This window comes from Aphelocoma coerulescens, chromosome 3 (genome assembly GCF_041296385.1).
Source record: "Aphelocoma coerulescens isolate FSJ_1873_10779 chromosome 3, UR_Acoe_1.0, whole genome shotgun sequence".
In the NCBI taxonomy this organism is placed as follows: Eukaryota; Metazoa; Chordata; class Aves; order Passeriformes; family Corvidae; genus Aphelocoma; species Aphelocoma coerulescens.
This window is the reverse complement of record NC_091016.1, coordinates 104,567,423-104,591,919: the sequence shown is the minus strand read 5'-3', so window position 1 is coordinate 104,591,919 and position 24,497 is coordinate 104,567,423. Positions and strand designations below refer to the sequence as shown.

General features: G+C 37.0%; 1 protein-coding gene and 2 long non-coding RNA genes across 6 annotated transcripts in view; 2 read left to right on the top strand and 1 right to left on the bottom strand.

The window, feature by feature from the left end:
* DLGAP2 (DLG associated protein 2) overlaps positions 1 to 24,497 on the top strand; it is a 304,303-nt gene that overhangs the window by 139,639 nt on the left and 140,167 nt on the right. The window contains exon 3 of the mRNA XM_069011493.1: positions 12,185 to 12,217. Coding sequence (XP_068867594.1) covers positions 12,185 to 12,217 — 33 coding nt within the window. The remainder of the gene's footprint in view (positions 1 to 12,184; positions 12,218 to 24,497) is intronic.
* On the top strand, positions 14,271 to 24,120 carry LOC138108599 (uncharacterized). 4 transcript variants are annotated; one of them, XR_011150021.1, is made up of 5 exons: positions 14,271 to 14,875; positions 15,147 to 15,266; positions 15,806 to 15,880; positions 19,977 to 20,121; positions 21,935 to 24,028. It is a non-coding gene; the product is annotated as an uncharacterized lncRNA (long non-coding RNA). The 4 variants fall into 4 exon arrangements; XR_011150019.1 differs by lacking the exon at positions 15,806 to 15,880 and adding an exon at positions 24,042 to 24,120 and having other exon boundaries at positions 14,279 to 14,875; positions 21,935 to 22,124; XR_011150020.1 differs by lacking the exon at positions 15,806 to 15,880 and having other exon boundaries at positions 14,281 to 14,646.
* Positions 15,810 to 24,094, bottom strand: LOC138108601 (uncharacterized). The gene is made up of 3 exons (XR_011150022.1): positions 24,022 to 24,094; positions 21,274 to 21,510; positions 15,810 to 17,904 (listed from the first exon to the last, which is right to left on the bottom strand). It is a non-coding gene; the product is annotated as an uncharacterized lncRNA (long non-coding RNA).

Here is a 24,497-nt window from a genome sequence, read left to right as displayed (position 1 = left end):
GGAAGAGTAGAGATGATGGCTTGTCAAGGTCCAACATCTCTTTGATGAGAAAAGAAGTGTATTTTATATATATAATGTGTAAGGAGAAGATGAGGAGGCCAAGACCTCACAGGGAACAGAAGCAGTAGAACTGCAACATGAAGAGAAATGTGAGGACAGAGACAGTTCATGTCTTTGGGACCTCTACGGATGGGAGCAAACAATAATTCACTTTTGCTATTTTAATGGGTTAGAACCTATTCTGTTTGTCTTAGGACAGAGCTGAACATACTGAAGAAACTTAGGGTGGGTTTCATAGGGACACCTTCAATCATATTCAGGAACTTCTCAATGTTAGAAAATTCTTGACACTATGCAATAAATTTGGTTGAAATGCTGCTTGAATTTACTTAAAATCTGTTCAAGATTTATAAAGCTGTAAATTTTTGTGAAGAATACAGATGGACTTCAAAAAACATGTTCTGTAGTGCTGTCTCAGAGAAGAAAGAAAAAGGTAAAAAATCCAAATTAATTTAATGGCATCTCTTCTGAGATTATAAAGCCAGTTCTAAGAAACTGTCTTGCCTGAGGCTGCTGAGTTCAGTTTTCTCTCATAATTAGACTTTCTTACACTGTGTGTCACATTCAGTTGCAGTAAGACAATTAAGCTAAGAAATATGAAAGATAGATATTATCCTCTCCACTTTATGTCAGTGAAATAGTTCTTCTAACAACTAAATCACTGCAAGATCTGTAGGACACAAAAAACAGCTCCCTTTTCTCATTGATAATAAGTGCCTGAAAACAATTTTATCTTACTCTTTAAGCAGTGTTAAAAATCATGTATCTTATTATTTTTATAACACATCCTCTCACAATATTCAACTGGCTCAGGATAAATGCTGAGTAGAACAAAAGAAGTTGTTTGGACTTCTTTTCTTGCCTTTTTTTTTTTCCCCTTTTTTTAATATCATAACCAAAGTTCCTGACAGGCATACCATAAACAAACCGGCAAAGCAATGCTACCAAGGCAAATGAAAATTGCAATTAGAAACATATATTACTGAAGGGGATTTTGAGTTTTCTAAGTTGCATGATTTATTTTATTTTATTTTACTTTATTTATGGATGATCTCTAGAGTTGTGAGGTTGAGAATTTGGGGGGTTTTGGAGGTTTTTTTAATGGCTCTCATTATATAAATATTAATGTTGCATTGAGGTTCATATTCATAATATACCCAGATGGGAAAATGTTGTTTCTACAAAGTTCAGCCAGTTAATTTTGGAGGCAGATCTAATTCCATATCAAAGCTGGTTTAAAAAAAGAGTAAATTAATGCAGCCTTCCTATTCTTACAGATTTTGTTACAGTAAACTCCAGAACATATAATATGAAGAAATGCTACAATATGAAAGGCGGTCTTTGTCATTTAGAAAATGCACATTGCAAACCATATTTGGCTTCAAATACAGTTATTTTTTAAATGATCTGATAATTTTTGCTTCCATTTGGAAATGCTGATTTTTCAAAACTGAGTCTATTCCAGAGAGAAAAGCAGTTTCTTTAGAAAAGGTTTTCAAAGCCAAAGTTGGTCAAAGTGAAAGAGACCCAGAACAATTTGGCTGCTTGCCTGTTTGAATGCCAGAGTCCAGAATTAACTCGTAGTTCAGCTATGTATTGGATTTAAAGATGGTAATTGACCTGTTCCCTTTAACTGTACATTCATGTATTTTACAATAACATTCAGAAGAATCATACCTAGGATTTAGATTATAATAAATAGTTGTCATCTCATCTAATAGTTGAATATTTAAAATCTAAAAAATCAAATACTTTTGATGGTGAGCCATAGTCTGTACTGGAGTAATTCTATGGACTCCAGTGAGTTATAACATGAAATAACTTTTCTCCTCTGGTTATATTCCACTTGAACACTGTTGAAAGCACAAAACTGTGTTGAAAGAATGCTAAACCAACCAAGTGAAGCAATCAAGTCTGGAAATGCCTGTGGGCAAAAGCCAATTCCGCCTTTACTTCATTCCCTTGTGTATAGAGATTTTAATTACATTATCACAAATCTTCCCTCATGAAATCCCTTCTCCTGTTTCATGGTCTTTTTCTTCTGAATTCAGTGCAATTCTTACCTCTATGAAGTTAAAAGGTGTCTTGCAGGCATTTCTGATAGAAGTCTGATGTTTGTCACTGAAAACCTTGACAACTTTCCTAAGTTACCACTTCAGAGATTGGCCATTGGTCAGCGCATGAGACACAAACCACACCTCATCATGGATGCGCAGTGTCTCCAAGCCAGTCACCCAGGGGTGCTTTTGCCACTTGTTCCCAGGTGGGCTTATTTCAGCCTCCAATACAGTTAGCTCCTGTCACTCCAGAAATATAAATGGGTTCTGCCTATAGTTTGATGGCATTAGGGTACATACATTGCACTGGTAACTACTAGAGCTTTATATTCATGATCCAATGGAAATTAATTCTAATACATTTTTAGAAAAATTGGAGAATCCTACTACCAGTAGTAGAGGAGCCCTGCCTCCACACAGGTGGAGAAGAGGGACAACTGGCTGGATCCAGTATGCAACAATCCAACACTATACTCTGTTCTTCCTACCCTGATGAAACGCTTTAACAACAGATGAAGTCCAAAGGCATGGACTAAATGAATTCAATGGACATTTTAGGAATGATCCATAAACTAAGTGAATGATGTGTGTGTGTATAAATATATCTATCAAAGGACTGGAAGAGTGATGATGGTTAACTGGATGTACTAGAAAGTGTAGAACCTGGTCATGGCAAAAATGATAGGGAATAAAGGTGGATACTGTCCTGGTTTCAACTGGGATAGAGTTAATTTTCTTCTTATTAGCTGGTACAGGGAAAGGCAACAGTACAGTGCTGTGTTTTGCATTTACTTTGAGAATTATATTGATAACACACTGATTTTTAGTTGTTGCTAATAGTGTTTACCCTAAATCAAGGAGTTTCCAGTTTCCCATATTTTGTCAGTGAGCAAGTGCACAAAAAGCTGGGAGGGAACATGGCCAGGATGAGTGACCCAAACTGGCCAAAGGGATAAAGGGATATTCCAGACCATAGAATGTCATGCTCAGTGTATAAACTGGGGGGAACTGTATAGGCAGGACCAATCACTGCACTGGTCAGCAGGTGCAGTTGCACATTACATCACTCACCTTTCTTGGATTTTACTCCTCTCCCATCCTTTATTTCAGTCAGGGTTTCACCTTCTTCTGAATCTCCATCCTATCCCACCAGGGTGAGGGGCTGTGAGCAAGTGGCTGCATGGCATGCAGTTGGTGGTTTGGATCAAGCCCCAGCTACTTAAGAAGATGCTGCTTTTTTTGGTTGGTTTTTTTTTTTTTTTCCCCTCTCCCTTAGCTTTTGCATAGCTACAGTCCTTAGAAGACTCAGCTGGTTTAGTATAACTGGAATTGTCCTAATACTTAGTACATCACTGAGTCAGCTTTGTCATATAAAGCTCGACTTGGTACTTTACATGTCAATGTATAAACATAGTTATTTAGTCTTTCTGAAACCAGGCAGGGCATCAAAAGCTTGAAAAATGGCTTGGGTTTATCTGATAAAAGGAAAGAAAAGACAGGGGAACAAATATGAAAAAATACTGTCTCTTGGTTAGCAGAACATAATGAATGATATATGAAAGAGCAGATCAAGCTGAATACAAATGTGAAAGCAATGTCACATGAGTTAGAGGAAGAGAAGCTGATGCTGAGCTGAAAATGAGAGGAAATAATATTTTGTTTAGAAATTTCTTCTGATTCAAGAGCTTATATTTTTATAATTTTCAAAGAAAAAACAAAGTCATTGAAAGTCAGGGAAAGTGGGAAAGAAGAGGCATTTCCAGAAGAGAGGGAATGAGATAAACTGAAAGAATTTGAAATGAAGAAGCAGCTTCTGAAAGACATGTCATAGTATTTGACATGATTAGTGGCATAAAGTAAAACAGTTGAATTTCACAGGATTTCTTGCCTCTCATGAAGAAAGCAGATTTAGAAAGGAACGGCAGTAAAACTGAGCAAGTATATTATCTTGAACCTCACTTTTCAGGAAACATTTTTTTTTTCTCTTTTTTTCTTTTTTTGGTGTAATATTATGGAACCTCTGTTTGAGAGTCCTCATTTGCCCAGAGCCTAGCTTCAGAGTTTCATCGGACTGTTTCACAAATATCTCAATGTGACATATACAGTTTGAATTTCATTTAGCATATTTTTAACTTTTACAGTTTTCTGGTCTTGAAAATTCAATAGCTTGATATTTCCAGGAGTCATGATATCACCATATCATGATGTGTATTATGTCATTACTTCTTGAGTTGTGGAATGCATATACTCCGTGATAATGTAGGATAAATTGAAGTTTTAACATTCCATATGGAAAGATAATGTGATTGAATGTATAGATGAGATTCAAGTAGACTCTCAAATTTCTACCATCTATTTGTTGTCAGATATGGAAACTCTATGTACAAACAATAATTTTTAGATTTTGAGTAAGTATAAATAGCCTATGGCTGCCTGTGTTAGCCATCTCCTGAATTTGGAAACTATTTTTTTCTCTGTGGTATTATTCAGACAAACAGGAAAGAGTTACACTTGCCGTTTGAGAACAGAAATCAGCTCTGGCCCAAAATTTGTGCTTTTTGTTAGCTCAAGAACAGTTCTGTACTGACCACAGCTCCACAGATCCTGGATATGGGCAGGCTACAGTTCTGGCTGGACTGGAATAAATTTACAAGTGTCCTTTAAAAAATGTGTTAGAAATACAACTACCTAGAAAGTTTTAGAAGTCAGGCTATCCCTATGTGTTGTAAGATAGACTGATGGGGAAGAAGACTGGCCTGGATGAACAGAGAACCTTTCCTGGAACTCAGGAAAAGGACCTGGGGATGGTGGTTGACAGCATCTGAACATGAACTAGTTTGTGCCCAGGTGGCCAAGAAGGCCAATGACACACTGGCCTGTATCAGAAACAGTGTGGCCAGCAGGACCAGGGCAGTGATTGTCCCCCTGTACTCATTGAGGCCACACCTCAAGTGCTGTGTCCAATTCTGGGCCCTCACTGCAAGAAAGACATTGAGGTGCTGTAGAATGTCCAAAGAAGGGCAGTGGAGCTGGTGAAGGGTCTAGAGCACAAATCCTGTGAGAAGCATTTGAGGGAGATGGGGCTTTTTAGCCTGGGGAAACAGAGGCTCAGACAGAATCTTGTTGCTCTCTACAACTGCGTGAAAGGAGCTGGTAGTGAGGGGAAGTTGGTCTGGTCTCATCTCCCAAGTAACAAGTGATTGGACATGAGCAAACAGGTTGTGTCAGGGGAGGTTTATACCAGATATTAGGAAAACTTTTTTCACCAAAAGAGATGTCAGGCATTTGAAAATGCTTCCCAGGAAAGTGGTGGAATCACCATCCCTGGAGGTGTTTAAAAGACGTGTAGATGTGGCACTTAGAGATGTGCTTTAGTGGTGCACTTAGCAGTGCTGGATTAATTGTTGAAGTTGATGATATTTAGGGTCTTTTTCAACCTAAATGGTTCTATGTTTTTAAGGTGCTGGTTATTCAGTGAGCAGGCATATGTAATTTTAAAAGTGGTTATGAGCTTAAAAAGGTTTGTGGATATGCTAAGACATTAAAGTGCATTAGGTAAAAGAGGTGCTTTCACCTCTTCCCTGGTTAAGCCAGTTTGTCAAGTGGAAGTCACTGGGAAAGCTTGAATAATGTTTCTGCTGATTTTTCTGAAAAACTTTTTCATTTGTATGCTTGTTTTGCATAAATGTACGTATGTACATAACAGTGTGCCTGTAGATGATACAGTATGCCTTCCTGAAAGTGTTTGGGTTATTAGATGTGGTGAGGATGGCAGGCCTGTGGTAATCCACTGGGAAATCCTGGCTCAATACGAGGCAGTAAAACTGTGCTGAACTCCACAGGGTCCAAATGACAGTACAGCTACATCAGATGATAGTTGTCCTCCATGATGGCTCTCAAAGAGCTGGGAATGCTGCCTCAATAAAGTCTCTGTACTCAAGCAGGGTGGGTGCTGCTGCTGCTGTCAGTACAGCATCCATCACTGCAGGAAGCCAGGGCTGGGATTTCATCCGTAATGTACTTTTAGTTTCCTGATGAGGGCTACTTTGGAAAGCATTAGTGTTCTCATCTTGAGATGTCTGTATGCAGCTGTAGGTTCTACAACATATTTTAAGATGCTCTTTAAAACCCCTGCATTGAGTTTGGATAAACCAGTCCTGAGGCCATGATTATACTAGGAAGCATGAAGCAGGCCAAGTGCTTGAGATCAGCAGCAGAAGAAAATGGATTAATGATGGCTTTCAAAATATAAGGAAACTGTTCTGTTTTTATTTTTTTGTTAGTAGTTGTTTTTGTTCAGTTTCTTAAAGTGAGACAAAGAAATTAGGAAAATGTGTTTTGGGAGAAAAGAAGCAAATAATGATCCAGTTTATTTGGCCAGGGTAGGTGCTGCTGCTACATGTGGCCAGGCTGCAGGATACATGTAATGAAGTGAAGGACCGTTTGAGAGACTTCCTGGGTAGCCTCCTGGGAGTCCCTGTGTGCTGTTATGATCCTGTGCTTCTGTGCAGACAGCTGGTGTTGGCCTCCCAGTCGGGCACTGTGGAAAACTGTGAGTGAGTGTGCAAGTACAAGAGTGAGCTGTTTGAACAGACTTCAATGGCCAGTGTGAATGGTTACCAGTTATTAATAATAACAGATGTTCTATTACAGAAACCAGACTTATTAATAAAGCTCCCCTAATCAATTTTTTTTTTTTTTTTTGTGATTTGTCTCCGTCAATTCAGTTGTCTAATCAGGAATAATTCACTTCTTTTTACTACTCTGTCAACACTGCAGCCATATGTGGCCCATAATCTCCCTGGGCAACCTGTGTCAGTACTCAGTCATTCCATGACTGAAAAAAAAATGTGTTTCCTGGTGTTCAGATGGATCCTTTTGTGTTTCAGTTTGTAGCCAATTGTTCAAGTTCTTGTTGGAATAACATAAATCAGAGGCAAAATGTAAAGCAGCAAGTATCAACTTCTATACTTATAATATGATTTTAAGAGAGGGGAAAAAACAATCAGTGAATTTTTGCACTAGAAGCTGACAGGACTAAGTTTATTTTAGTCCAGGATTTATTTTAATGAGCCATTTTAGAGATCTGAGGCTGTCAAATTTACTAGTAGGTAAACAGCTATTATTCCATGTCTAAATCATTCCAATTTTATTCTTGTGACCATCTCAGCTCCACAACCATATATGTAGATTATTTTCCTGAAAGATTCTTGTGAAGAGATTAATCTCCAATTACCTACACTGTAGGTTATGTAGGTATGTAGCTATTCATCTGTACAAGTTTAATTTCTACTTTTCAATGTAATTAATTGACTCAATTTCAACTACTTCTTCATTGGAGCTAATAGAAGCTCAGAGATATAGCTCACAAGAAAACACCGCTAGTGAAGAATAGTAAGTTTGAATCTGACTCTTACTGGTATCACAGGAAGGAATGCTGGTTAAATGAATCCTTGGTCAGCAGTGTAAATGTAATCTACCTGTCTCAATATGATGTAATTTTTTTATCAAGAAAGTAATACTTTGAAGTTGAATCAGAGCAAGAAATAGGCTTTGGAATGCCATATTGAGGTGGGTTTGTAAGATGGTGACTGCACTCTTATGAATTCTTGCATGCAATCTTTATGCTAACTTTTTTTTTTTCTTGTCAGGGAAATTCTCAGAGAAAAAGGTTTACATTTCCATTAAAATTATAACTGTGCTGTTTAAAGGATTGGTGGCCAATGAATGCAAATAATCTATTAATGAAAATAAGAGAGACTCTGAAAACAGATTTATTGCAGTAGGTTAGGAGTTCAGTGACAGATAATGAATAGAGCAGACCCAAGTTGAGGCAACAGGACTGTGCAACAGTTGCTTCTACTGAAAAAACAGTTTTTTCAGTGAATAATTCACATAATCTCAAAGCTGAAGGAAACTCTCCCCCTCTAGAGGCTAATGCAAAATATTGTTCACCTACTTCTCCTTTAGCCTCTGGCTTTAGGTTTGGGTAATACCAAGTTAACTCTCAAATCTTGGTGCAGCCAAACTCACAATCCTAATCCAATCCTGAGTTACATGCCAATAGTTTTCACTGTTTGTCTGATTGTCTGGTTGACTGATTATCAAAGCTACAGTTGCAACTTCTAGTTAATGCAAGTCATCTTTCATCTTCAGTCACTGCAGCTCTGTGTCACTCTTCATTCTCTTCTTTGCAACCAGTCCTTTGTATTCCAAATATTATGGGCAGCTGGACTTCACTCACCTTGTTTAAAGAAGACTTGAGCTTTGTGGGATTTATGGTCCAGGCATTGTGCGCATCGGCAAGGGTTTCCGAGTTCTGCTGCCCAGTTAGGGGCTTATAGTAAAATAAGATTGAGTCTAACTGAAAATTTAGCAGAGCAGAGACACTCATTTCTTGCCAACAATCACTGTTAAAACACTTAAAAGCAGGATAAAATCTTGTATTTTCAAGAGAGCATGATTTAGCATTCATTTAGCTGCTTCTAACCTTTCTAAGCAGGTACCAGCTCCCAGAGATGGTTTGGTATTACATCATCTTGCTGCCAATTCCATGGAGAACCTTTAATGTTAAATGACTTAAATGTGTTTTCCTGTGCACTGTAAAAGTCATCCCTTCCACTCATTTTGCATTGGCATTCTGCCAGCACAGACAGTGGCAGCTGTACAGTGCTTTGATATTTTACTGTAAGCACAGCACGAGGAGCACCATGAGAGGAGAAGTCAAAGGCTGAGCACGGCATTGTGCAGTGAAAACTGTTTGTACAATAGGAAGAATGGGGCCTTGGAGGCAAGATACGGACAGGACTACATCTTTGCTAATCAACTCTAGGAAGAAATAATTAGTTTATTGGCATGAAAATCTTGTACCATCTCCAACGTCTGTTTTGCATTGAGCTAATAAGATGACTGTGGCATACCAGAGATACTGCCTGCTAAAAAGTGCACACTCATTCCCTTTTTAAAAAATCATGCTTTGCATTATAACTCACAGTCAGCTTTATTGTCAAATCACCAGTTTTGTTACCTAAATCAATGACTTATAGTATGAATCAGGTCTGGATTTCATGAATGTAATTCCTTTCTAACTGCTGCTGTGGACATGCTAGCTATGTTGCCTTAGAAAGGGGATGAAACTGTATGTCACTTTTATTTATTCCACTTTCATCTCAGATTCCTGCTGCTTTGAAAGTCTTATGTATTATAATAAAAGTGAATATGAACAAATCTGGGCAATTCACTAAATAGATGGAAGGGAGGAGAATTGGATTCCACCTGTTCAGGGTTACTTAATTGAAAATAAGTCAAGAAAACAGAGAAATGCTCTCAACAGTAGCAGGAAATGATGATTTTTCTACTGTCCTTGGAGTCCATAGAAGAGTAGAAGAAATCTTATGGCAGAGACTAAGTACTCTAGTTGTTTCAGTCACAGCAAAGGTTTCATTCCATTATAACTGCAGTAATTTCATGTGTTGAACTCTAGCAGGGAAATGTTGCACACTGTATATATCTTTATATGGGAAATTTTACCTTGCCTGCCTATGCAGTGTCAGCTCATATCATTCTTTGTGAAATGTAATGATGGAACTGGGGCATGTGGATCATGATTTGTGGGTTCAATAAACCATAAACTCTTCTGGTTTCAGCTAGTAGGTCTGATTTTATTCAACAGTTCATACAGGGCACATGCTTGGGTGACAAACTACCTTGTTTTCAGTTAGTGTAGGTTGACTTGTAAGAAAATAAACAAATCCACAATTTATATAATCAGCTTAACACAAAGTATTACACAGTAGTGTTTTATGCTGGGACAAGAGCCTAATTAATTTGCATTAACTTATCTGCATTTCTTTCAGAATAGAAATTTCAATAGGGATTTCTGCTGCAAGTTACAATATGTACATAAACTTTTCAGATACAAGTCCCACTTTACTGGTTTGGTTGGTGGTTTTTTGTTTTGGTTTGGGTTTTTTGTTTAAGTTTGGGTTTTTTGGTTGGTTGGTTGGTTTTTGTTTATTCATTTGTTTTTCTTTTTTAAAATCCCAGTGTCTGAGTAGATATTATTTCACTGTTATAGGAAGAAGAGATTTCTTTCCTCTTCTGTTCTTTTTCTTGGATCTTCAGGTTTTGCATTAGGATATTTTCATTAATAAAAATGACATAGAACAGATGTTTTCAAACACCTTAAACCACGTCAGGATGTGCCACAGGATGCACACAGTGACAGCAGTTTGGGCAATTCAAATATTAGATACATTTTTGGGTTGATTCTAATTTGCAAGGAAGCTGCATGCAGTCTCTGTGCTTTCAGGGAGCAATCACTGCTTAACTAGCTGCTCCACTTATGGATAAGCTGGTTTTGGTGTGGTTTTTATGGGCCCCTAGGGAGCAACAACATTCTTCTGTCTCTCAAGCTCTGAAAGAAAAAATCCTGAGTTTTCTGTTTTTTCCTCTGAATTTTATGATAAACCTTGGCACCCCATATACCCATATACTGGAATTGTTAGTTAATTCATTGTGTTCAGAAATTTGGATTTCAGAAAGCAATTATCTCTAGTGCATTTGTCACATTTTGGGTTGGTTTTCTCCTGTGTTCACTTACAAAACTAAGCATGTTCTCAGTCCTCAGGAAATGTCTCATTTGACTGTTATAAGTTAGTAGAGCCAAGCACACTTTTCCTCCTGTCTAGAGAATTCCTACTGCAGTTCCAGGAGTTAATTGGTAAATATTTTCCCAAAAACTTTTAGAATTAATTGTATTGACTGTATTACAAGAAGTTCAGAATTTCTGTAGCCTAAACCATTAATTTAGAATCTTGTGCCTGCTGATTGTTGCAGTAAGAAAAAACTTTTTTTTTTTTTAAGATGTAGTTCATAAACAGTACTACAAGTTTTTTTCCAGGCACTGATAGTAAATACATTCAATTCCTAAAAATGACAAGAAAGCTCATGTATAAACATGTATTAGGGTAGATTGGTCAGCCACAATCTGTCTGTTGTGCTTTTCCAAGACAATGTAGCTGCTGCACCCCTCTGCCATCCCACTTGTCCTACCAAGGGAGGAAGGACAGACTGAAGGTCTCATGCTTTCTTGGTGAGCTAACCAGGACATGGTGGACTGCTCCTAGCAGCAGGGCTTGTTGTCCAAATGGGCTCACGTCAGTCACTGTCTTGTGTGACAGAACACTGTCTAGGAAGGGGCTTCTTTTGGCCATATGTGTCTGAGAATGAGCCTTTTACCGGGGCAATGCAATAGCATCCCAGCTGGTATTGACTGTGCTTTACCAGCCTCAACTACTCTTTTGGCTATAGTGTAACTCCTCAAAGTTATGAAATAAGTCTTTGTTAAGAGCATGGAATTTCCAAAGGTGCAAAGCACTCCAAAGGTGCAATTCTGTATTCTGGTCCCAGTGCACATAGAAGGGGCTATTCTGATGCCTCCAGCATCACTGATGTGGCTTCCTGCTGTCTCTTCAGATGGGAGCCTTCATCTATGCTTTATGGTGTCAGCAGAAATAATTCCAGCTCTTTTCTCTTTTTTTTAAGAACAGATAAGTGGGGGGAGGAGGGGTGGAGGGAAGAAATTATGAACACTAGAATAGACAAAATTAGGTCTGTTATTTGTTATGATCAAGAAAAAAAATCTTTTTAAAAGAGTACAATCTAAAAAGCATTCTGCACTTTTCTAATTATTGTTCTTATGTATAAAGGCCAAACAAAAGTTTATATTCAAAATATGGGTTTCTGAAATCAGAGGTTCATTTACAAAATATTGAAAAATTCCTATTTAATTGTGGTATATTTGTCTTAAACAGTAAAATAAATTAGCTTCTCATAGTGTTCAAAGCTTTCATCTTTAGATAATATTTTACATCTTTACAAAACTATGGAGAGGAAAACCTTTATAATGTAATACTAAATGTTCTGGTTTTGCTTATATATATATATGATTAAAATTTTATATGGGTGATAATGTGAGATTTGATGCTAGGTTTGATTTTGATTTTTTGTGCTTTTTAATATTAAATTAGTGTTAAAGATTATTTTTTTCACTGTTTTAATTTCAGATTTGGATTCTCTAACAGGGCATGCATTTCCAGGTAAAGTGGAAAGTTAGATTAGATTATGTTATTTGTTTGTTTTATACTGAGTTTATTGAGTTTTCTTGGAGGGTGGGGGGAAAGGGGTATTGTAAAATTTATTTGGTGTGCTTCTGACAGCATTTTGTTACATGTCAAAATTGTACTATTAGTTGTGGTTTTTTTTAGATTTCAGATAAATGAAGAAAAGGTAGCTATTACATGCACTAGTTTAAAGAATAGAATTGAAAATTTGCTTTCAATGTTAACTATTATATAATTTATGTAAACAAACCAAGGGGAGAGAAGCATTCTTTCAAAACAATAAGTCCTAATGGAAAAAATTTAAAGTTATTCAAACTTGCATGTGATTCTGTAAAGCAGGTTAAAAAAACCCACTTGTCAGTATTTAAGGAAAGCAAAGACTCAAGAAATACAAGACTTAGTTTCCATTTTCATTACTAGAAGTGTATAGGAAAGTGGTTTTGCATAGTAAGAACATCATTTTCAGTAGAGAATTGAGAAAGAATGATAACATAATTATGTGAATTCTCTGGATTCTACTGTACACGCACATTTTTATGCTGTGTGGAACTTAATTTTAAAAATAGTACATTCAAATAAAATTTTTAGAATTTTACTAATATAATTACTTTACAATTCAAACATTTTGAGCTGGGATTTTTTTAGCAGAAATACAAGAGCAGAGAATTTGATGCTAAGTAATCATGTGAACTTCTGTGTTACTTGGGCAAAGATTTTGGCACAGAAGGAATATAAATGATCACTTTTTGAAATAAACCAAGTCTCTGCTGCAAATATATGGACTCTTGCTGTACTCAAAATTGTCTTGAATGATCCTTCAGTTGAACAGGCAGTGAAAACTAAGGCATAATATTTGTATCTCAAAGAGATTTAGTCAAAATTTGTAATGATATTTATCAGTAGAATGATATTACTCTTTATTATGTCATTGGCTTCTAATGTGTCTACTGCATAGTATAATATTCCTCCTTCAGTTTTTCCTTAAAGATCATTCTTAAAAAATTATGGGACAGTAGATTCATTTGAGGTTTTCCAAGCATTCCTGCACTGTAGGCATTAGGTATGCTGTAAGACATAGACCAAAAAAGAACAATAGAACAAAAAAGTTTAGAAATTCATTATAATGAAATTTGTGTCCAGTGTGGAGCAGATCTGGGTACAGATTCTGTCAGAGTTGTTTGTACTCAAATAAAGCAGCACAACAAGTGATGTCTGTTTGAGAAGTCAGAAGACTGTAAGTGCAGATTTTGTCATTTTCATCCCAGATGAAGAAACTCTTATTCTGAGTATTTTGGTTTGGCTTGAGAAAGGATACCAAGGGAATACCATACTGCTTAATTAAATTTGATCTTCATAACTGCTGTCAAAGATATGCATGTGTCACCAAAATAGAATTGAGACAAGCAGGATCAGTGTATCTATTTTTTTTTTTCTCTACTTTTTAAAGGTTGAGTCTGCTTTTGTTTTTGCATGAATATTTTATGTTACTAGATGGTGCTGTCATGGTGTGTCCCATTCTTACTTTGTAATATGACAACATAATCATAATGACCAATACTGACAACAGAGTCTTATATTGATATGTATGCTTCAGAATTATGGCAAAGAGAAATCATCCCTATTCTGCATGGAAAATATCCTGAATTGCAGGACAGGTGATTTACACGCCTGCATTGCATTACATTCCAGGTATAGCTGTGTACAAATCCATCAAATGGCCATTATTTAGCACAGACAGAAATGTCTTTGAATCTAACAAACTGTCAAAGGGATGTAGGAGAACAGTATAGGTAGCCAATAAGCATAAAAGCCTGGTGTGGACTTCACTTAAATAGTTATTTGTTTTGAGACTCACAATATGAACATGTGACTGTGCAGCTCAAAGAAATCACTAGAAGAACCATTTCTCATTTTATGCTTTATTTGACAGGTAAGACATACTCCTTTCACATAAAAGGGTAAAAGTAGCAGAATGTTCTGTCTTGCCTTCATCTTTACTTACATTTAATAAGTCACTATAGTATTCTGCTGAAATAGTGCGGATTATATAGTTACAGATGTAGCTAAGCTAAAAACCAAAAGGGATGCTTATGTATCTAGTTATGCTGGAAAACACAGAACAGTAAATCCTGACACCTGTGTGTTAACATGATTACTCTAGTTAGGCTGAAGTATATTAACTTAAAGCAGACAGAAGAGATCAAGGTGCTACGTATGCCTCTTCAATAACAATTAGTTAATTAGATGAGATATGTCCAAATGATCTTAGTGTGTTAACAGGTGATTTGTATCTCCCACTGAGCAAACACAAACCAAACTCATTTGAGATTTCTATTTAGCTCACCTTGGGAAAAAGCACACCCTTTGAGCTAATCCAGCGAGAATCATTAACAAGGCCTCTAAGGGTATGGTGAGCCAATAGTTTTTCACTTGACCCTTGGCCAGTGCTCTGCAGGAGCAGAGTATGAAATTACTCCTTTCCTTAAGTAGTAGCAGTGTCAGTAAAATGCTGAGTGGATGCTACTGCCAGACCCTCAGCAGGGCAGACAGATCAAACCTGCTTCTGCACTGACCTAATCACACAGGTTCTAGGGCAGAAGTGGTTTGCATCCATCTAGATGACTTCAAAATCATGTGAGTTCCCATTTGGATACAACTGTTTTGTGAATTTCAGGCTAAGAGAAAATACTTTCCCTATCACCACTGGCAGCTGCATCAGCTGACCCATGTTTTCTGTAGATTTGGGCACTCTCTTCTACTTCAGAGACAGATCAGAATATAAACCACACAAAAGTATCTGTCTGGTGTTTATGTAAAGGGAAAAAGAAATTCTTTATAACCCTTGCAGTTGATCAGCTGAAACCCTAAAATATGAGATTTGATTATAGTCATTGTCTTAATGCAGAGCTGCAAGTGTTATGGGCATGTTGAGAACTTCCAGAAGCTGGATTAAAGCATCTCTTTTACAATGATATCTAATCTCGTCCTAAAGCTCCAAGCAATGGCGAGTCCACCAGCTCCCCTGGTAAGCTGTTCCAATATTTAATTACCCTTAGCGCTAGGAAATTGAAATGTTGTGGAAAGGTTGAATTTGTCTAATCTCAGCTGCCAGTCTTCCTTTTGCTATGCCTTTGTCAGCAACACTGAAAACTACCCCTTTTTCAGGTATGTTTTCTGAACAAGTGTCTATGATAAACTGCAGTGACCTGTTGAAAGGTCTCTGTACACAGAAGCTGTGCCACCTGGCCTGATGAACTTATTGCCTTGATCTGCAAACCTGGCCTCTTTCATAGACTCTCACAATTTTATCACCCCTATGACTACTAAAAATTTGTGTGCAGCAGTCAAGGTACCTTTCAACTTTTGTTCTGGTAAATTTGATATGTTGTCCTCTTTAAGGCTCACACTGTAAGACTGGTTTTCTGACAGCTGTCCTAGGAACTCTTGCCCCTGATTTTCAAAAACTATAATATATTCATGCAGAATTTTGTAAATGCTGTATATAGAAGTAAACTACTTTCTTATTTGTACATAACACTTCCTTCTTCATTCTCCCTTTTTAAGGATTTACCTACAGTTCAGGTTACAGTGATGTGTCTCTTTGTCTGTGTCAAGCAAACCAAGTGGCAAACCCAAAAGGTAACTGATAGAATAGGAATGAGCATTCTTTCCCTGGTTTGATGTGGCTAACATGAGATTTGAGGTGGAAGGGAATGCTCTTATGACAGCACATGAAATCTAGCTGTTTCAATCTGGTGAAACCTGGGTGGGCACTGAGTTTTGGGTGAGCATCAGTCCAAAGAAGAATGAGAATTAGCCAGGATGTGTCCTCTAAGGAGTGGGATGAAAGAAAGGTTAGAGACTTTAAAGCCCCATTCAAATGTGTTCCTCAGACTGCATCCCTATAACTAATATCTTGTTATCACTCACAACTCTTGTTGTACTCAGAAGATTTAGAATGTACCTTTAGCACAGAGGAGCTCCATGGGGAAGGTAGTTAATAGCAGTTGTCTGCTTTGATTTCCATGGGCTGTGAATCACACCTATGAATTCGTGTTCTGGATCACATAAAAATTAGTTAGGTGCCACCTGAGTTAGGAATCTATGGTAGGTAATCCAAATGCACCATCTGCATCTCTGTTAATTTTTCTTTAATTTCCGCTTTAGCGTGTAGTGTTTTCTCTTCTCCCTACTACCACCCCAAAGCACCCAACTCATCAGTAAGATACACAGACTTTGTTTTTCATTGTGTTAATGATGAATGCTGTTTTGTTGCAATTCATCTAAATAAGCTTGAGGTTTTCTGAAATAACTCAGGGACAAAGCTATTATTTTTTCAGACTTCTTTACTGTTGGAAATGTAATGCTAGATTTCAACTTCAATTTTTTTTTTTTTTTTAATTTCTGAAAGTCACTTAATAGTCTAGGGAAAAGACTGTTGTCTCCAGCACTGTCAGTAAAACTAAGATAGTGCTAAGTGGAATGAGCGTTCTCAGGTCTTTGAATAATGATAGGAATTTGGCATGTGCAGTCCTGTGGGAAGTGTTTAGAGAAAGAAAGAGCATTTCAAATGCTAATCAAATATGAACTCAAAATATCCATTCTAATTCCTGGGTATATCTGATCAAGGTAGTTGGTCAGATAGCTGCTCATTTTCCAAAAGAAATAACACTTTGTCCATATAATGAGCATCATTTCATGAGTTTGTTAATGGCCTGTTGACCTGTGCACTTTCATATTCACAGATCTGCTAGGTCAAAAACTGAAATGGGCATTTTAATCTGTACACCAGTACTGGGTATTGTGGTTGAAATAAAAGTTTATCTGTGAGTGTCTGCTCAGCCATGTTATTTGCAGTTACTGTAGCATTGAGTCAGAAGCACGGTCTCGTCTTTATCCTTTTTCTCAGCCTTTGCCCAAAGCATGTGTAAGGTTGGGTAGAATATTAATGAAGATTGGATGTCTTAGGACAAATAACATAGAGTGGAATTTAGCTCAAGAGTATCAACAACAGAATATCAAAGTTCAGTGTTATTTGATTATAGCTGACAGATTTTTAAAGAACAAATTTGGACAAAATACTAATTCCCAGCTGGTTTTGGCTAACTATCATCTTGATTTTATCTGGGGAAATGCTTGCCTAGTGAATTAAGTTTGGCTAAGAGTTGGAGGCTTTTTTTGACCTTTCTACTGAATTTCAGTAACATTATTTTTAATGTTCAAAAAAAGTAAGATCTCTCAGCTTAGGTTGAAGACAAGCTTGATTTAAAAAAAATAAAGTAAAACAAAGCATAAAATGAAAGTCATCACATCGTAAGAGGGTGGAGTATGATGAGCTAGTAAACAAAACCAAACTAAAAGGTCACTCACAGCTGAACTCCTTTTGAGCTTCTGTAAAATTGAACTGAGAATCACAAACTAAAAATAAGTTATCTTTCATTAACTGTACTCATCTAGTATTTATCTATTATAGATTTTATCCAAATTCATAACCTTTTTAGTTCTGTTAGCTTCTTCCAGTTCTGTGTTTTCCCCCTGACTTTTTTGTCTCAAGTAAAAACCATGAGGAGAAAGTTTGTGTGTACCCTATCATGCCTTTAGAGTCTTGATTGGGATGTAACTGCATAGTCCTGCTGTTCAAAATATCAGTTTTCCAGATGAACCTGCAGGTAGAAAAACAAGGATTATGTACCAACATGAAAAGTCTGCTCTGGGAGTTTGTGCTTGGGGGGGATATTAAAAAATTATTTCGAATTGATTGGATTTTTTAAATTTTTTTTTTTTTTTTTTTTTTTTTTTTTTTTTTTTTTTTTTTTTTTTTTTTTTTTCTGAGCTCCTTCAGGCTCCTGGTCCAACATAGCACATATGTTTACAATCTGAGTTGCTCTGGAGCCTGCCTCTTCTGGGTGACTGAGCAATGAGGATTGCCCATCACTGAGCAAACCTTTCCTGGGATGGGGATAGAGACGGGTTTTGGGGAAGCTGAGCTGGGGCATGCATAGCATGGTGGTGTGTCCTTGCTCTAGAGTGCAATTCAGTCATGGAGTTACAAAGATGGGAAAACAAATTAAAATGTCTAATCATGCAGGAACTTGAAAGTTGTGTGATTCATTCTGGTATTGAAATGTTTATTTCTGTATCCTCAATTTCACCTGTTTAGTTTCCCCCTAAATATATGCAAAAAGGAAAAATGAAAGGGGCATCCACTTTTCTTGAAAACATGGCAATTTCAGAAGTGAAGGAACTATATGCTCCTTCTTTGAAATTAGGATCTCACAGAGACATTTGGTACTGATGTTTTGCCACATGAGTTTATTTTACTCTTTGGGATTACTTGGTCTCATGTCTTTGGTTCTTTGCTATGATTCATAGTTGTTTAACAAGAACTGTATAAAGAGGTATTGATATAGAGGTACAGCAGGTACTACGAGTAATTTCTTAGCCATTTATATAGCATGAGTTATACAAAGTCTTAATGAGTTTTGCACAATTCTTGATCTTGTTTAATGTGAAGTTAATTAATTATTTCTTGATGTTTTATTAATTATTGTTTTTAAGTGCTCTGGGGTATTTTATGTTAAGGATACAGGATGAATCAGAGTAATTATATACCTCATTCATTACCACCAAACAGAATTTAAAGGCACTAAAATAAATAAAAAAGTATTTGGACTCTACTAGATACTGCAGAACTACATGATGTATCTCTGATTTGCAAATGCATGAAGTCATGGCTTGATTCTTCTTTAATTAACCATGTCTTTTTAGAAATATCTGAAATATAATTATTTGAGAGTAGAAAGGGCTACAGTATTTATGTTATTGAGTTTGTCAAATTATCCCCAATGTTCAATTAAGGCAGCAATTTTTCCAAACTGCCATTCAACTATTCCTAGTCTCTGTGTTTAGACTGTGATGCTGCAGTAGATTGTTGCAGCACTTCATAATGTTAAGAGAAACAGGTCAAAGGAAGACTCTGAAATGTTAAGGTCTCCTAAAAGAAGTATATTGAGATGTTTTAAACTAATTCCATAGTCCACAAGACTTCATCTGAAGAAAGAGATCAAATTGGAATTAGAGCCAAAGGCAAATCCTTAAGGAGAATAATTTAATTTTTGAATTGAAAAGAGAACAACCATGTTGGCAGTCAAAGGTCAGCTTCTTGCAATCTTTGGCTCCTCATTTAAAACCTGCCTCCTTTAATTTCCTCATTTTGGTGGCGTGAATTAAATGTAAATTTTTTTCACAGCTAAATATAGAAAAAGCTTTCAATTCATAAGGTAGTCACTTCTTAAATAGACAAATATGAAATATACTGCATTGATGAGGTTTGTATTTACTGTGGTTATGTAAAGTGCAGTGTTACTCCTTATCTACATGTTTAGGCCAGCTTGTAGCAGCTGAAAGTTGTACTTGGAGTATTTTACAAAATAAGTAGGTCCTATTACTAAGTATTCTTCTAATATATATATATATATTTTTTTTTTTTTTACAGGACAGAATATAATTCATGAACATGATTATCCTCAATGGCCAATTAAGTGCTCCAGCAGCACTTTTTAATGAATTTTAGTTGTTTGCTGAATGCAAAAAAAGAAGGGTTTTTTAAAAAGCATTTATATATTAGTTCTAATTTTTTGTAGGTACTACTTTATCAAATATTATTTTCCCTAAAATTATATCACCTCAGGATGTTTTTTTTAATTTTTAGTTTTGAAATATATATTTATTTCAGACTCAAAACTTCTGCTTTTCTTGAAATGAGCAGTTGGAGCTGTGAATTACAAAACCTATCCAAGGAGAATGCATGTCCAGATTGTTTTATATGAGCCAACAGATTCTGCCTAGAAGTTTTATGTATGACGTCGATCACGAGTCAGGTATTTCTTTGCTGTTACAAGATTTTTAACAAGAATAAATCATACTGCTATACAAATACATTCTTATGAAAATATTAAATGACACTCTTAAAGCCAAAATGCCATAAACAGTCTTTACTACTTCAAAGTAAACTTAATGATAAAATTCAAATTTTATTTTTGACATAGCTCTAAAACTGTTTCCTGATTCAGATTTCAGCCAAGGAAGTGATCATAATGATCAGAGATGGTAGGAGCTGGTGTTTTCCTTTGTTGTCTTTACCTCTGAATAAATATGGCTGTGATTCCTGTAATTTGGAGGTGGTAGTGTAAGGCTTATCTCTCAAGATCAGTGACTTGTGTATGTGTGTTTGATTTAAATGCAAGACTAGGCACCATTAATTAATATGGAGATGGCTTTTTACAGTTCTGGTGGTTAAAACACAATCAATTTTTCAGAAACAGAATAGTTACTATTTTGTTTGGCAGAGATAACCTGCCTCACAGGTCATTGCTGTGATTATGAGTCTGTCAGAGGGGATTACAGAATTTGTCCTGTAGGATAATAAAGGCTCATGCACTGTTTCAGTAACATAATCTAATGCTCATTTATTGCGTATGTTCAACTGCAGGATAAAAATACCCTTGTAATAATACTCTGGTAGGTGTAATACTTTTTTCTTTTTATATCAGCTGAACACTTAAGCCTGCATCAAAGTGCTAGTTCATACGTACTTAGTTTGTATGAATGAAATGACAGTCAGGTTGTGCATATTTGTTTGGAGGGATGTAGAAGTAGAGGATTATTCCTTTGTGCCAGGAACTTTGGCTGTAAGAAGTCATGCATTGCACTGTAGCTGGAAGAAATAAGCTAACTGCCATGTTTACATTTTATACATTTTTTAGGTGAAGTTCGTGAGTAGCATAAATTGCATCTCAGTCTTGATCCCTGAATTGCTCCTGACGAATAATCATGTAACATACCCACAAGACAAGTGATTGTGCTCCATCATCACAGCTTCTTTTCCAGCTACCTGTGCCAGTGTCTGTCTTTGGTGCACTGTTCAACTTGCCAAAATGAGAAAATAACTTAGAAGTCAGATAAGTTATCTGTGTCCTAATATCATATATCATTAATTCTCAGTGGTGAAGTTCAAAACTTAGTGTTTTTACCTTCTGCATATCTTCATAGTAAGGAAAATCTGTGAGGAGGTGAGTGCCTTAGGGTCCCTGTCAGGGGCTCAGCTCAGGAGAACTTCAGAGACAGAGCCATCACTTCATTACAGAGTCTATCAAAAGCAGTGTCCAATACAGCTTGCTTTCAAAAGCATCCATTTCCCATGGACAGGTGGTGATTCACTTGCTGACATCAATCAGATTTCTCCTTCAAAAGGAATTCTTCCAGCCTCACTGAAAAGATAGTATAAGACATTATTCTTTGCAAGGCTGCAATCCTCTACTTCCAGTAGGTAGAAATTGATGGTGCTCCCCCTGATCTTTCCATTTAGACCACAGCTACTCAAGCGTGAAATTTCACACTACCTTTGGTGAGAATAGTGGTTCTGATGTCTTTTAAAGTTCCTATTTTAAATTTTTTTCCCAGACTTTTTTTTAAATTTAAAAATTTGGAGCCAGATGTTTTTAAAAAGCACTTTAAAGTGATTCAGATTAATAACAAGATTCACTGAACCACTGGGGAAGCAAAAGACGACTATGGGAGTGTGTCAGCAGTGTGTTAAATTAGTAACTGTGTGTAGGCTCAATATGAGATTTAACAGGTGCTCCAGATATGTTGTGCTGACTCTCTGCATTGAAGTGAATTTTATTTTGGTAGCTGAGAGGAGGAAGGAGAGAAAGAAGGAATTGGCCAGTGAAGAAGCTGCCTTTGCACATTCCAGAAAGAATCAGACTAACATAAGAGACAGGCCAGCTTCAGATGCCTTTCACTGGATCCCCTGCACCACAAGGAGAACTAGATTGGTATGTGGTGAGTCGAGGATGGTAGAGAATCTCATGAAATACAGGTGAGAAGAGAAAGAAGCATTTTATTGTCTTGCATCTGTAATAAAACCTATGCCTTCCTCAGCATTTCCAACATTTTGTCTGTTCACTGTATTAGAGTCTTAGAAGACATACTTTTGTATTTTGTAAACTGCAATGACAATGAAGTCGCTAGAATGGAAAGCAGCTATCTTACCTAAATTATGTTGCCTGTTGCTATGGAAATGGTAGCTCACGAATTTTTATGTAAGCGCTTGAGCTACAATACTTATGACATCTTACTCTAAAAAGCAATGTTTATACTGCATCCACCATCAGGTTTTTGCTTTACTTTAATGGCAATATTGGGCAGTAATCCCCAAGAGCAAATGCTGAAATAACACATCATTCCATAGAAATATATTTCATCATAATTAACTGGGCAGTTTTTGAATTGCAACATAATCAGGAAGTTATCAGCCTTTAAATCTGATTTAAATATCTATTGCCAGTGCTTTAAACACGTATAGTTACAGGAAAATGCAAATCATTCTAAACATTGTTTATTCTGCATGTTGCAATTAAGACTCTACCTGCATTCTTTCAGTATCATCTTTATATCAGTTTTTGTTCTAAGTTGAGATGTAGCAAAAAAAAATCAATATTAAGATAGGCTTCAGAAATGAAGCCCAAGCCCTCATGAGCTTTATTCAAAACCTCATTTCCTGTTACATCTTATAAAACATTCTTACTGAATCTAGCCAAAAATTTGTTTTCTTCTTGCAGAGAATTACTTGCATTCTCGTAACACTTTCCACATCATCTAAGATGCACCCACTGTCACTGTTTTTTCTTACTTATTAGAAAAGTGTTATATTTGTCTTGAAATCACAGATCAGCATTTGAAACTCATATTTTCCCTATTATTTTATCAAATTGTATAATTGCTAAATAAACAGAGAACTATCTATCTGCAAGAAACCAGAAACAAGCCAAACAAAAGGTATTTTCCCTGGACCACTATATTGATGTTAAGCATGGGATCCTAGTAAGGTAGTTGAATATTATGAGATGAAAGCAATTCTTTAGGAATATGGAGGTGCTGTAGTACCTTCAGAGCAAGTAAATTCCTTTGGCAAGTGAGGCATCAACTAACACTAAATTGGTACAATGTGCCTTCAAGCATCTGGTGAGTCATTGCCGGGATCTTTGTGACAGTAACAGAGGGAAATATAGGTAGTGATAAAAATTGTTTTTCCTCTTGATTTTCTTTGGTCAAACCTTCCTTTACTCCATGTCTGTAATTATCCAGCCTCATCTATTGTAGGAGCAGGTCATCCCTTTTTATTTACGTCTGGTCCGAGTCCCAGCTGTACCAATTCAGTGAACCATACTGCCAGTGCCTGTGACTGCATCTGCTGCAGTAAACTGATGTGGGCTGCAGTCTGAGTTCCCTCGCTGGCATGTGGCCATCTGCATAGTTAAGTGAAGTGCACTCCTTGTGTGTGTGCCTGCATGTGTTTCAAGGACTTAGGCTGGCAATGCATCTTTCCCAAAAAACAGTTTGGATGCAGGCATCTTATTTGTGGGAGTGGAAGAGGGGATGAAGGAAGTGGTACAAACAAGAGCTGTGCAGTGTCAGCTAGCCTCCAGGCCTGTGTGGTAGCCCAGGCTCATTTCATTTGCACAGTGTCATGGTTTAACCCCAGCTAGCACAGCTGCTCACTCACTCCCCTCCAAGGGGAGCGAATCGAAAGGGTAAAAGTGAGAAAACTCATGGGTTGAGATAAAGACATGTTAATAGGTAAAGCAAAAGCTGCACATGCAAGCAAAGCAAATAATTCATTCACCACTTCATTCAGCTGTCCCCAAGAAAGTAAGTCTCCATCCTGTGTAATGGTGACCTGTGAAGACAAAAGGCATCACTCTGAATGACCTCACCTTCCTTCTTCTTCCCCCAGGTTTATGTGCTGAGCATGACACCATATGGTGTGGGATATCCCTTGGGTCATTTGAGATGAGCTGTCCCAGCTGTGTCCCCTCCAGACCCCTTGTGCACTCACACTCTCTTTGCTGGGGGGGGTGAGGTGAGGAGCAGAAGAGGCCTTGGCTGTGTGAGCACTGCTCAGCAGTAACGAAAACAGTCGTGTATTATCAGCTCTGTTTACAGCACAAATCCAAAACACAGCCCAATACCAGTTGCTGTGAAAAAAATTTAACTCTACCTCTGCTGAAACCATCACAACATGTAAATATAGCCCATACAGATATAATCCTGAGCAACAGTCTGCACTGGTACAGAGGTATTATCTCAGTCTGACTATTGCACTTGTTTCTTCTGTAGCCATCAGATAGCCAAGTTTTCCCTGTTAGGGCCTGCACAGAACTGGGGGACAGTTCCTCCCCTGATATGCATT